Here is a 15,010-nt window from a genome sequence, read left to right as displayed (position 1 = left end):
ACATCTGCTACTTTCAGGACAAGTCATTGTCTGTCTGTCTTTGCCTTCAGCACCCACTTAATGCTTTGTCATCGACCTACCCTACCTACCACATAAGTCCAAACCTTGTTTTTTCCAGTAAGCCACCTGACCTCTCCTAGTCGAAGCAGATTCTCTGCTCAGGGTCCTAGAGCACGTAATTCACAGGCACAGAGCCCCAGCTGATGAGCATTTCTGCATTTTCACCACAGGGGTGCAAGGCCTTGGCCAGATACCCATGCAACAAGGTAAGGCAGCTGTGCTCCTGACCTGGCTGGAAAGAATCACAGAGGCTCCATAAAGCTTTCTGGAAAACAAAGGGTTGGAAAAAGTAGGCTGGCAGGACTAGCTGCCCAGCACTCTAGGGTGCTCTTGCCTCAGATGTCCCACAGTTAATTTCTTGTTTTGATTTTAATGCCCTGGTGGAAAATTCATAGGAAACCTAACATTCAATCAAACTTTTTTCCAGTGGAACTAGAACATCAACTTCTTATTTCATCTCAGTGACTTCACAAGCTTTCGTTATCCAGAACAGTAAGTGACTAATCCCTTCTCAAATGTCACCAGACACTTGGACGGCAGGACATCCTGGGGCCGATGTGATGCTGCAGGGCTGAGCCACACAGCCGCCTCGGCGAAGCCACGGTCGTCAGCCTCGGGGAGGGCAGGGGCCCGCTACAGGCTCGCAGTCCACCCCGCCGCGCCCAGGCTTTGCTAACGCACCTCTGCGGGACAGCCGGGTGTCTGCGTCGGTGTCCACAAAAAGCTTCATCTGGAACAGGTCTCGCACCTCCTGGGAATAGAAGGCCAGGATCCCTTCAAAGAGCACGACGTCCGCGGGGTAGACAGTTACCGTCTCCTCCTTACTGCAAAGCACAGAGCAGATGATGAGCTGAGCAGGCGTAAAGGTTAGCAAGGGCGATAACAACAAGAGCTAGCACAGCTGGCCAGGCATGCGAGTCCCTGTGCAGGGTTCCTGCTGGCCTGCCTGCCTAGCTAAAGCAGGGGTGAGAGGGCTCCGCTCACACAGCCCAAGAGAGTGCCGGGACCACACAGCAGAGCCACAAGCGGCGCCAAAGGTCTCCTTTGATGAGGTTCCTCTGAGCTTCTGCCATTAAGCAGAAAGGGCAGACGTTCTGCTCCTTAGAATAAAAAACCCACTGCTGAATGAAGAAGAAGAAAGACAGACAAAGGCAGACGGGATTTCTTTTTTCTTGAAGGGCATCCAAAGGAATTGCTCTCCTGGGTGGCATCTATGGAGCCGAGCACTCTGGAAATTTCTAACTTTGAAAACAGACTTGGTGTTCTCTCAACAATCTCATACCCTCCCACAGCCCTGAGGCAGAGGGAAGAAAGGAGAGAAGCAGGAGGAAGAGTTTTGGAAAAGAGGATTTAAGAGAAAGCATTTAAGGGGAAGTGAAGAACCCCAAGTTTTGCTGCTCTGGCATCCCACGCGCCAGCACTGTGACAAGGGGAGAGAAAGACACTGCCTCATCCACCCATGCCAGAGGGGGACACACATGCAAACATGACTTTTCCAACACCAGGGAGGTGAAATGCTGCTGAGACAGCCAAGTGACGGGCCCTCAAAGACAGTGCCTGTTCTGGCCTAGCTCTGCCTCTCCTCTATTTCCATCCTTTGACTCAGTCCTTGGGTGTTTCACCAACTGCTTCTCATCCAAATTTCTAAGGGAGGTAGCGCAAGGTTTACTACTCACGCTGGCCAGCAGACCAACCTACATCTGTGAATAAAATTGTAAATGTTTCCTGAAGACAATATCTATGCAAACACAGGGAGGTCAGTAGCAGCTGCCCACAAAAGAGGATCCCCCATTCGAACTTCCCTCCCAGAAACTCGCTTTGATTACTTATTAGCTTGGACCGTCGGGTTGGTGTCAAAATTCTAAGTAAGATTAAGAGACTGTAGAGCAGTGGTGTAACTCTGGATTCACAGCAGTGTCATCTGGGGAGCTTTTCAAAAAACACTTAGACCCGGACCTACACTCCCCAGAGGCTCTGATTTAATTAGTCTGGGGGTGGAGCTAGGGTGTTAAAGATTTTTTTAATAAGCTCCCCAGGTATTTCTAATGAGTAACCAGGGTTGAGAATCACTGTTTCAGAGGAATGTCAGCTGCCAAAGAAAAAGGGTGCCTGTTGTGGCTTAGAATATGGAACCAAACTGGAGGGTTCAGAAGGGAAATGGACAGAAAAAGGACCAATGACTGAGAGAACTAAGCCACTCTGAGCAACTCACTGTGGACCAAGGTGGAAGGGCCCTGCTGGGAATAAGGAGACTTGTCTGTGGGATCCCTAGGGTTCCATTTCAAACACACAAACAGAGATAGTGGCCGTGCTAGGTTAAATATACTGACATTATATCAAGGGCTTATCAGAATGCCAAACTGATAAACACAAGAAAGGAACAGATGGGCTTCTGACTTAACAAAAGAGTCCCTCCAAACCTGGGAAAGTAAGGAGAACATACCTGCCTGCTTTGTTGGGGCCCCAAGAAGTTAGATTGATCACTACCTAAGTTCACAGGGAGATGTAGGGAGAAACTTTCAAAATATCTCAGAACTAAGAACAACATTTACTGAGCAACTACTAGTCCAGAATATAGACAGAATCACACTTGGTGGAATATAACACTTAGGTTATTAGTCTGGCTGGGATAAATGGGATCATCGAATCAAACCCTGCCCACAGTGCGGTGAGATCATTTATCCCTGGACAGTTTGAGTGCACAAGTGGCTCAGAAAACAAGGCGGGGGGAGGGGAAGGTTGCCGTGATTTAGGGTGGTGAGGAAAAGTTTCACAGGACAGATGGGATCTGGTTTTAAAATGTAAGGTTCAAAAATACAACGTAGTGCATGGGTAATACAGAATTCTTGCCTGTTATGTGGGAGACCGGGTTCGATTCCCGGCCTATGCACCCCAAAAATAACGCTGTGAACAAAACTCCCTATGATATACATGTGACATAGCTGCCTCTGTGTACGTGTGCACAGATATAGAAATACATATATGTAGGGAGACACATTTTTTAAAAAATGCAAAGGTACGGTTTTAAAACATAAACTATGAGCACTCTCAGGAGAGAAAGTAAAATACCTCTGTACCAAGAAACCTGGCAGGGTTTCCGTGAGTATGCTGCCTAAAGACTCCAGTAATCCAGATTAAAGTCCGACCTGGTTGAGCTGGGCCACACCTTAACTGGAGAAACATCTTCGAGAGATCCTATTTATAATGGGCTCCCACCCAAAGGGCCAGAGGTTGGTGCTGGAACATGACTTTCGTTGGGGGTGTGACTCAATCCCCAACAGGCCCCTAAAATGAGGTGCTTCAGGAGACACTGCTGAGGGGTCAAGGGGAGTGGCACCCCCACCTTTGTATTACAGCAGGCTCTCTCATCTTCCTCCTCCAGCCTCACCTTTCCCACAGCCTCAAGTTCTGATTCACGAAAAAAGCACATGATGTGTGCGGTGCACGGCACTAAAGGCAGACGGGGAACTAGAGACTGGGTTTATAATTAATAGAAATATCTGACGGGAAGAGGAGGTAGGAGATCTAATCTCTCACTTTAAAAGAGGAAAGTAAAATAAAAGAGAAATAAAGGGACAGGGAAGGAAGAATTAGAAGGTGGGTAAGAGAAACTTTGAAAACAACCCAGAGCTAAAAGCATTTACTGAACTACTAGCCTGAAACACATAAGGAACCATACCTCACTCAGGAGTTTTTAGGGTCTGGCTGGGAAGTTGTAAAAGATTTAATGTTAAAACAAAGACAGTGAGCAGAGGCCTGTACGGTTCTGAACGGCGCAACCAGGCAGGCGCTTGGAAGTCTCCCAGAAGTCTACACCCACCGCTCAGAGGGAAGAAAGAAGATGGCGATCAAGCTGCTCCTCTATTTCTAATCGGGGCCATTAAAACAGAAGTTTTACTGGAGAGGATCAACTTGATTTGACGGACAGGTAAATGGAGGGCGTGGCTAATTCTGAGAGCCACCTCTAACGTCACCTCAGAGCCCTCAACCTCTCCTTCACCTTCCAATCCCAAGAAAGCCAGGAGAGCAGAGAGGACAGCTGACTTTGTTCTTCTTTCTGCCCTTGCTTCATTTTGCCCCTATACATCTTGTTTCAGGAACAACAGCTCAGGGATGTAGACCAGAATGAAGGTTCAGTCCCTCACCCAAGCCCAAACTCGTGAACCCTCTCCTTGGAGTTAACGAAATGTGATGGCCACACTATTCCAGGAAGTGCCAGACCTTAACCCTGCCTGCGCCTGCCCATGAGGCACGCTGCGGCCTGGCCCCTTCGGGGAGGCTGTCGGGTCACTGGGCAGGGGGTCCTGGCGCTCTGGAGGCACCCTACAGAGCACAGGGTAGCAACTCCCAGTTTACTTACCGGGAATGGGTGACAAAGTCGTACACAGGAATCTGGACTGTTTTCCCTTCAGTGATTTCTTTGAGTGTTTTGAAGATGAGCTCATTATCAAAGGCATCTGAAGGAAATCAAACTGTTAAGACGTTTTTTAAATTTAAAATGATTTATCCTATACTCATGCACAAGGTACCCCCCTCCTACACACACACACACACCCAAACCTGTATTTCATATGCATCCATCACACCCTAGAGAAGGATCCCCAAAAGCTGTATTTCTACCCAGAGCTGAATGAAAACTCTCCAAATTCCCACAATAGAATTTATGAGTGACTTCTGATGAACCAATTTCTTCTCCCTTGACATTCCATCTCTGGCCTGAGACATCTCTCTATGCCCTCTGAGTTCAGGTCATCCTGGGGTTGGCATATGTTTACCTGGAAAGCAAACTCATGACTACAGGAATGCAATAAGCACCTTATCGAAAGGTTCTGATTCTAACAATCATAAGAAAGCCAACCAGCTAAAGGAACAATGTATTGCTCTGGGACTGTCAGGGCAAAAACTATCCAGGCAGCCATCCCGGACCCTCCAGTCCCCTTTCCACCAGTCAGCACGTTTAACATACATGCTGGTATACATGTGGGGCACAAGCTGCCTCGGAAGTATGGCCTGGCCCGTCACAACCAACAGGCTCATCAGGTCACCTCTGACCAGGCACAGATTCAGTCAGTACACAAGGAGTCAAGCACTACAAAATGCATTTCGACAGTCCACAATAACCCTGCGAGGTCATTAACAGTCCCCCATTTTATAGATGGAAAGACAGAGTCAGAGATTAAGTAACCTCCTCCCAGGCAGATGAAAATCACCACTTCCTTCCCACTGACCCTTCAGTTCTCCCACTCACCTGGGTGATCAAAGTTGAACTGGCCCTTCAGGGCTTTCGCCTTCTGCTCTGATGTGAGGACACGATAGAAGCTGTCCTGGCTCAGGATGACCACCTGCTTCTGACGATAGTCCACCTCATTCTGACCCAGGAGCTGCACAATCTTAGCACAAACGGAAGACTGCAAGGAAAGAAGAGAATGCCAAGGAATAAGAGAGAGGAAGCCTATGGGATAGAAAGGCAGGCCACAGGAGGTACACCTTCCCCAAGCAAGGGCTTTTGAAAGGATGAACTCAAAGGCTACCATCTTGTATAAAGGACTAGAAGGCTAAGGGAGAAGCTTGAGCTTCCTTAGAGGGAGTCTAGTCTCGAAAGACCTTCCTTAGAACAACATACTAGTTTGCTATTCTCGGGTATCTGTGGGGGTGGGGGGGATGGGGGAATGGTGACAGTCATTTCTATCTCCTTTTCCATAAAAACTTTTCCCAAAGCCACATATATATGATAGGTGACACTAATAGAATTTATTCTGCCCTGGTGCAAATACACGAAGGAGGGGGCAGAAAGAGGGCACATCAGTGACGTGCTGATGGACAAGTGGGCCTCCAGCTAATAAAGAAGTGGCTGTGCATCCACAAGATGTCCCTCAGCCCCTGCCTGCACTTCTTTTTATATGAATGGAATAAAAAATCATAACTAGAGAGCTCAGCTAGTTAGCATAAGGCCAGGATCATGGCTGTAACCCTACAATTGCTAGATGCTTTCTCTTTAGTCCACAGCCACAGACTTCTTTTCCCTCACAGTGGGGAAGTCGGTTCCAAGTAAATGAACTCAAACCTACAGGCTTTCATTTGATTTAAAGATTAACTTAAAAATAAGGATGTCTACAAAAACATGTCTACATAACCAAACATAACCCAAGTCGCCTTACAGAACTGGGTGACCTAAATAGCATATTGAGAAGTTTCTTGGGCTCAACCTTAGGAACCTTACTCTTGAACTTATGAATTTAAGAGCAGAAACCAGGAAATTTTTAAAGGTTACCATTCCTGTAAAGTTATATACTTCTTTGGCCAAATACAATGAAAACTGGCCATTCCTGTTGTACCAGTCAACGCAAATCAAATTCACAACCTGCCCTTTTGGACTATTAATTACGGCACATGACTAAATAAGGATCCTTGGAGAAACAATTACATTTTGACAAAATTGTTAATTATTTGAAGACTATTTTATTTTACCTTTATGATAATTCTGCATACTGACACAAAAACGCATTTTAAAATTACTTTTGGATTTTGGGAACTGTAGAGTTGAGCACCCATACACACAGTAAGGTAAAACTTGCACTTGACTCAGACTAGATTCAAAAATAAAAGTGCTACAACAAATCAAAAGCTCTATACAATCATAAACTACAATTTTTATTTATTTATTTATTTATTTTGCACGGGCAGGCACCAGAAACAAACCCAGGTCTCTGGCATGGCAGGCAAGAACTCTGCCACTGAGCCACCATCATACCGCCCTAAACTGTAACTTTTAAGAAATCTGCAGAGCCATAATTTCTTTCATTCCTAATTTCCATCTGCTTCCCCAGTATCCTAAGGCTGTGTGGAAGGCAAAGTCTAGACAGGTAGCATTTACTCAGACAGAATTCCTTCTAAAAGTCCAAAGAACAGACTAAAAAGAGGGATCTATTTTTCATTTGGATCCTGAAGTTAGAGTATATAATCTATTATGATTCTTCAAATCAAGGCATTATTTTATTCATAGTTAAAACCCATTCAACGCTTTTTAAGTGAATGATATTACTTAAATGAATGATATTACCTAAAAGTAATCCCACCGAAACAAAAAAGGTGGCAGGAATTTTGAAAAACGAAATTTACAGATAACCCACCCAACATTTCTTTTAACCCAGGCCATTCGGTTACTGAGTAAATAGTAGGTATAACTGTAGAAAGTCAGCACTCACCATCCTTCTCTGTCAAGGAGAAAGTACAGATACTTTGTTGGTTCACAGCTGCATGTCTCAGTTCTGTGTTTTAAGGGCCTGGCTGGTGAGCCTTCTCTTTCGCAAGCACACACCAGCAACTGCTAACTTTTATTTTTTTTTTTGCACGGGCAGGCACCGGGAATCGAACCTGGGTCTCCAGCATGGCAGGTGAGAACTCTGCCTACTGAGCCCCCAGGGCCCGCCCAATAACTGCTAATGTTTTCACTGATTACTTATTAGATGTCCACAAACTCCATTACAGCCACCCTATTAGAGGACACAAGGACTATCCTTCACGGATAAGGGAACCAAATCCAACGAAATGCCTAAAATCAAGCCATCCTGGCTCCTCTTCTCCTCAATCCAAACACACTGAGGGGTCCCAAGGCAGGAGAATCCCTTTGTCACTCAGGAGACAAACAGCACTGCAGGGACAGGCAAAGAAGCCCCTGCCTCTAGATTACCCATGGTTTTTCTGGTATTTTCTTCTTCCTGGACCGTGTTAGAAATAAGCCTTAAAAAACTGCTGAACATGGTGACATATACATAGATGTTCAATATACCCTTTTCTCTAGTTTTGTGTAGGGCTTGAAATTTGAGACAGAAGGGTGGTAGAGACAGGGAGAGGGGGAGGAAAGAAGGAACCCTATGGAAGTTCCATTCTGCCATGAGTGAATGGTCTTTTCTTTAGTGCTTTCCTCTCTCTGACTCCTCTACTTTAATTTGGGTGTTACCCTCTTTCCCAAAACTTTTTCAAAACGAGGGAATGGGGCTGGTAATTATCATATATAATTATTGGGTTTGAGAAGGCAGAAAATCTTGATCCTGTAAAATGCTAAAGATAGGACTTGGTGCAATTGCTACACTTAAGACAAAATACGAGCTCACATTTAATGAGGAGTTTCTTTCTATGTGCCGGGTATTGGGCTCAGCACTTTTAACATTCTCATTTACTTATTACATAAGGTTCAGTGCTCACCATCTGCAGAGTGGGGCGAATAATAATATCCATCATATGACGTTGTAATATTATTATTCCCACTCTACAGATGATGAAGAATGAGGATGAGAGGCTAAATGATGGCCCAGGGACACAGTGGAGCCAGGATTCTAACCCAAGTAGTTCACCTTCCTCTTACATGCAGCATCTCAAAGGCAAATAGACTTTGTCGACTGAAGCTGGAGTGAAGCTCAGTTCTGCATAATGGTCTCCGTATTTGGTACAGTGTATCCAGAATATATTCTGTCTCTGCCACACATCTATAGCACATCTCTGAAAGGGGGATGGAGGGATAAGCCTGCTGGGACAGTGGGTTACTGTTCCAATAGAAAGTTAGAACAAGGTTACTGTGAAATTGACTTTGGAAAAAGAAAAAAAAATTACAGAAATCAGTGAATGTGATTTATAATTTCTTCACTTATGTGGCATTTTGAAGATCTCATTTAATGCCATACAAGAAGGGTTTTATTTTTGTTTTTGTTTTTTTAAGCTCAGAAAATTAGTCCAATTAAAATATGATTTGGTCAGGGTCACACAGCTGAGTCTCAATCCAAGATCAGGATAACAAATGCACAATTCTTTTCACCATACCACAGCTGAAGCAGCTTTGACATTAGCCCAATGTTATCCATAATTTACTCTATTTCTGGGAGTAGGGAAGGAATTGGTTAGAAATACAATACTGTTTTGCCCCACTGCCTCATTAAAAGTCAATATTTTTGTTAAATTTCATAGACTTTCACATAACTTAAAGGTAGGCAAGGGATTTGTATACCAAAAAGCTAAACATTTAAGGAAAAAGCTTTCTTAAGTCCGCAAATCCAAATTATGTTCAAAAGAATCCAGCTGTTAGGATCAGTAACGAGGGAGCCCAGAAAATACTTGGAAGAAAAAACTGAAGGACCAAGTCTCACGAACATCTGTGAAGAGGAGCAACTTACAATGACTACAGGAGTCCTTCCAGCACTGTAATTCTGAGAACACAACAATCTACTGCACAGTAAAGGCCAGTTCACCAGAATGAATGAAAACCATGAATGCTACTTTACTGCAGACACTTCCGATGTAGGAATTTCCATGCACTGTCAACATCTCCATCAAGAAACCCCTCCAATGGGGCGGCTTCCAAGGGGGCAGCTTCCAAAATGGCAGCTGGTGAGTGTACACAGGTTCCTGTATTGCTATACAAAGTATATTTCCCTAAATTCATTCCCACTTGGAACGTGGCTCAAACAGCCTTAACAACATCTTACTGTGACATATATTTCTAGGGCACATGCTTCCAGGTCTACTCCTAAAATGCTCTTTGTCCAATGCCAATATTGCTGAATGAGTGAAACCAAACAACCAACCAAACACGGCAACTGCAATCCCACTGCCTCTCAGCCATACACTCCTCATTAACAACATTTAATTTCTTAGAATTTGGACCCTGCATAAGACTGGACAGCTCAGAACTGTATAACTCAACCATTGGATGGGCTTCAGGCTGAGCATATCCCCCTAGGAGAATGAATGAAATGGTACTTCTAATGGGCAAGCTCATGAAAGTAAAACAATATATAGGGTAAATGCCATGCTGCCCAACATTGGATTCCGTCCAATCATCTTTCAGCCCTGAGCAAGCTACTTCAGACTCGGGGAGGGCTCCTCAGATGGAGAACCAACTACACAAGCCCAGGGCTTAACACAGTCAACCAGGTCCAGGGCAGGAGGTTGTAAACCTCATTTAACATCTGCCCTGAACTCAACACCCCAGCAGCTAATAGTGCAAGAAAGCCAGATGCTAGCTTAACCTGTTCAACTGGAAAGCCCCACCTAGCCCCTCTGACTGTGATTGTGTGCCAAGTCATGTCACGTTTGATGGTGGCTTTCCTTTTCCCTATCATTAAATAATAAGCACACCACTAACTTACATGGGGTCTGTCTCAAAGCAGAACCACCATGCCCCACCCCCAGACATTGCATCATTTCTTTGAGGGCAGGTATGAGAAAAACCAAAGCAGCAGTACCTTGTCCTGGGTCAAACTGAGAACAAAGTGCAAACCTGCTGACTCAACTACTGATCAAACCAATTGTGTAGCAGCAACAGAAAGCTGTCACTCAAATGTTTCCCTAGAGTATCTGCAAGGCCATCTATTCCTGAGTCATGGATGGCCCCAGAACCCCCCCCCACCCCACTGAGTGGGTTCTAGCCACAGCTACCACCATCACTTCCATACATACAAACATAAAACAAGGAAAAAGATTCTGAAGTAGAAACTCACTAAATTGCTATATAAGTTCTTCAATACCAAAAATCAGCCACAGGTTATTCCAATAATATAAGACACAAGGACCAACTGTGACTCAGCTTTTATTTCCAAAACTTGGCAGTTGGGTGGGGGGGAGGGGGGAGGAAGGAGCTCACTCAAATGTTTAACCAACTAACATGGAAAACTGGCTGAATTCTCCTTTCTTGGTACAAGAACCCCTGAATTTTACTTGGGCACATGACTATTATTTCCCAGACCCCGTTGCATTTACTTCTGACCAATTAAGCAGGAGTGTTAAGCAGCAGCTTCCTGGAACCTCCTCAAATGATAATGTCCCTTATTTTGACCCTTCCTCCTTGCTATGGTTGGAATGAAGACTTGATGGCTGGAGTACAAGCAGCTATATTGCAGTATTAATATCACGCTAAGAGCAGAGGAGCAGCTAAGTTAAGAGGCACCTGAGAGAGGATTGAAGTAAATTATATCTTGTCTAACTTCTGTAAAGTGAGGGTTTTTGTCACTTTCAACTGAAGTAATATGAATACTGATAGATGTCAACACTTAATTATACACTCAGTGCAAGGCACTTGGTATAAATGTTCCCTTGAAAGAGAGAAAATCCTTATGTCTTACGTCAGTGAGGCTGTCTTATTCATCATAGGAGCCAGGAGCAACTCATCAGCCCATTTATTTCTGTGTAAGTTTTGAAAGGTGGGATGAGGAACATTTGCCTGGGTTCAGTGTTTCCAGGTCACTGGGCACCTATCTCTGTCACCTACCTGCCAGCCTCTAGGTATTTTCCTAAAAGCATCAGGGCAGAGTGAGCTGTACCTCCCCACTTTTCAGCACTTGCTTGTGCTTTTAGGCCAAGCTCTCCCAGAGGAAGCAATACCAGGCGGGAGGAGTGGTGAGCCAAAAGAACTATAGCTAGCACTGGATGAAAAATTCTCTACAACAGAGGCCCCTAATTTTAATTCCCGATCCATTTGCTAGCGCTGCAGAGGTAGCCCAGTGTAGAAAAACCCAGGTATTAGATTGCAATTGGGAAAAAAATCTGATTGTTCAACAATTCCCAAAATAAACATGTTCCAGAACTTATATAGGTGAATTACTAATCTCATTAAGCTCTATTCCTAGGAAAGACATTTTTAAAGTTCACTTCTGGGTTTGTAAAATCACATTTTTTACTCTGTTCTCTTTAGAGTCACCACGCACTTATGAGAACTCCCCAGAGGGCTAACTCATGAAGTTGAACTGGTTTAGAATCAACTGAGGGATAATGTATAATAACTCTTCCTTACCCAGAGCATACTATATGCCAGGAACTGTTCTAAACACTTTATATATAAAAACACATTTAAATTCTCAAACCATGTGGCAGGTACTCTTATGACACCCTCCCCCCCACCCCTTTTACACAGCAGGAAACTGAGGCATAGAGAAGTAAATTAAGTGACTTGGCCCAAGAAAGATCAAACCTAGTAAGCAGCTGAGCGAGTCTCCGAACACAGGCACTACACATACTCCTTTGCCTTGCCTTGCTGCACCATGAGAGGGGGATGGAAACCTCTTCTCTCCCTAGGAGCCAAAAACTACCCTAAAAACAGAACTATAATGCCAACAATGTTTAATCTGAAAATACAGAAGCAGAAGATTTTCAACAACACTGTGGCTTATACACTCTGCAGGCCCTGATAAATATTTTACAAGGAAAAATATTTCTGACACTCTGGTCCTCATTCTTTCAAAATAAATGGTGTTTAAGTACATGCTCCAGGGGGCTGGGTACCATTGCTCTGGGAAACAGGAGAGCCCAGGGCAGGTGTCTGGGTGGGGAAATGAGCAAACGAATTCTTCAAATCCTAGCCACATTACAACGAACCCCTCCCCACCTCAAAAAATAAAAACAAACAAAAAAAAAACCCTCACCACATTAAAACTGGTACACTCATACCAGCCAATGCTATACGATCTGGCAAAATTTTTAGAAAGCAGTATATAGTAAGAATCACAACATTCCTACTCTCACCAAGTAACAAACTTACAATAAAGGTTACAGAAACACTAGCAAATGTGTAAGAGGAACAGAAGAATATAAATTGTTGTATACACTATGACTAGAACCAGGTAAAAGATATGGGAGGAGGAAAACACTGCAAGGTAGACTGGTGGGGAAAAAAGTGTTGTAGTTTCTCTACATTATCTTAAACCAAAAAGGGGGGGTGGGATGCAGACCCCTGAGGTGACATCAAGTTCAAAGTCCACCCACAGCCCAAGTAGCAGCTGCCAAAGAAGAACCTCAAGATAGGACAGCACTTGGAATTTAAATGAAGACATAGGCCTTACAACTGAGTTCAAATCCTTATAAAACAATGTTTAATCTCATCCTCCTCTTGCTGATTCTGAGGCTGAAGATGGAATTTGTGGACACTTCCTTATATTTCCATAGGGTGTGTGCCCACGCACACACCCAAAATGGAGTAAATCCAGGCTTATTGCTGGCTTTGGAAATTTGCTGCTTATGAACCCCTCTCTGTAAAGCAGAAAGGAAAAGGAGGCCCGCTGGAGGAAACGCAAGTGTGAGTTTGGACCTGTTTCCCCTCCCCTGAGAGTGAGGGAGAGGGCATCCTGGGAAGGGGAGCCCAGCACACCAAACTAACCCAACTCTACAGCTTGGCTTCTGAGCAAGGCTGATCGGCCTATTACATAAATAACAGTCAATGACTCGAAGTTGTTCTGGGTAAGAGACACAAAAAGTTAACATTTCCCCATTTTTTAAAAATGAATTTAAAAAAAAAGAACAGCATGATGTGCCAGGTGGAGCCTCTGCTGAATCTTTCTAAACTGAAGGACACATACCAGTAAACATTCCATGTGGACTTAATAGCACAACAGTGCTTTATTTCACAAAGTATATTTTAGTTAACTCTTCCTCTTCCAATAATCCTCATCCAAACTATGGAAAACGAGAAGTCAGAATAAATAGTTACCAAAAAGTTTTGCTGGAGAAGGAGGAGTTATAACAGAGAAGATAGGATTTAACAAATGAGTATGACTACGGAATCATTATACTGATATTTCTTTTAGTCTTCAGTGTCTTAGAACAGCTAGAAGGAAAAAACATGAAATTAGGAAACTGTAATCTATACCAAACTTTGAAATCTGTTCTGCACTTGTTAAAATGTACTTCGAAATTTATTGCTTTTTTTTGTATATTTCACAATAAAAAAATGTTGGAAAAAAATGATTTGCTATCAGAAGAATATCTGGTTACAAGGCACAAACTAGAACAAATGATCTGTAAAACTTGGACTTGTATCCAAAGTACATTAAAACTCAAGAACAGAAAAATAAACAATCCAATTTTAAAAGGGGCAAAAAATAGGACCAGACACTTCACTAAGAAAGATATACAGATGGCAAACAAGCCCATGAGGAAATGTTCAAAATTACGTCACTAGGGGGGAACTGCAAATCAAAACTACATATGAGAGGCTCCTGCATACCAGGCCACACTAGCAAGAAAATGGAGTCACAGGAACTTCTCACTCATTGCTGGGAATGCAAAATGGTCAAGCCACTTTTCTTCTGGTACAGGTGACTGGCAGTTTCTTACAAAACTAAACACACACTCACCACACAACCCAGCAATCGCAGTCCTAGAAATCTACCCAAATAAGCTGAAAACTTAAGTTCACACAAAACCTACATACAAATGCTTGTATTTTATAGCAGCTTTATTCATAATCACCAAAAACTAGGGAAAAAAACAAGATGTCTTTCAATAGGTGAATGGCCAAACAATGGGACAACTATACAATGGAGTATTATTCAGCAATCAAAAGAAATGACCTATCAAGTCCACCCCCCCCAAAAAAAATGTATGTTGCCAATTAAAAAAAAAGCCAGTCTGCAAAGGGATCTGGCGTATGATTCCAACTATGAGACATTCTGGAAAAGGCAAAACTGTGGACCCAGTACAAATATCAGTGCTGCCTTGGGCTTGGGAGTGGAGTACATGGGGCTTTTTAGGCCAGTTGAAACTATTCTGTCCCATACTACAAATGGTGCATATGTGACATTATGCATTTGTCACTTGTAGAAACCAACAGAATTGTATGACACAGTGAACCCTAATGTAAGCAAGTGTTAGTTAATAACATTGTATCAGTATTGGTTTGTCTATGGTAACAAATGTACTGATAAGGCAAGATGTCAATTACAGGGAAAATTGGATGGGTGGGAAGTAATTCAGCAGCACAAGTGATCTGTTGTAGACTGAACATACAGATCATGGGCTGGGCTGCTGCAAGACCAAAACACACACCAGGCACAGAAGCAGACATAGGTTTATCAGGCCTTTGAACAGAAGTTCTCTGCTGGCAGCCGTCCGGACGTTCAGAACCCTGAAAGGGATGGGGGAGCACATGGAATAATAAATGATTTCACAACAAAGACATTCCGTGTAG

General features: G+C 43.6%; 1 protein-coding gene across 5 annotated transcripts in view; it reads right to left on the bottom strand.

The window, feature by feature from the left end:
• UCK2 (uridine-cytidine kinase 2) overlaps positions 1 to 15,010 on the bottom strand; it is a 149,032-nt gene that overhangs the window by 90,484 nt on the left and 43,538 nt on the right. For all 5 annotated transcript variants that reach the window (XM_077156813.1, XM_077156816.1, XM_077156814.1 and 2 more), the window contains exons 2-4: positions 5,309 to 5,468; positions 4,421 to 4,517; positions 742 to 884 (exon numbers count right to left, since the gene is read on the bottom strand). In XM_077156813.1, the coding sequence (XP_077012928.1) occupies positions 742 to 884; positions 4,421 to 4,517; positions 5,309 to 5,468 (400 nt within the window). The remainder of the gene's footprint in view (positions 1 to 741; positions 885 to 4,420; positions 4,518 to 5,308; positions 5,469 to 15,010) is intronic.

Source organism: Tamandua tetradactyla, chromosome 4, assembly GCF_023851605.1.
Source record: "Tamandua tetradactyla isolate mTamTet1 chromosome 4, mTamTet1.pri, whole genome shotgun sequence".
Lineage (NCBI taxonomy): Eukaryota > Metazoa > Chordata > Mammalia > Pilosa > Myrmecophagidae > Tamandua > Tamandua tetradactyla.
The sequence above is the reverse complement of the archived record's forward strand: the minus strand, read 5'-3'. Positions and strand labels throughout refer to the sequence as shown.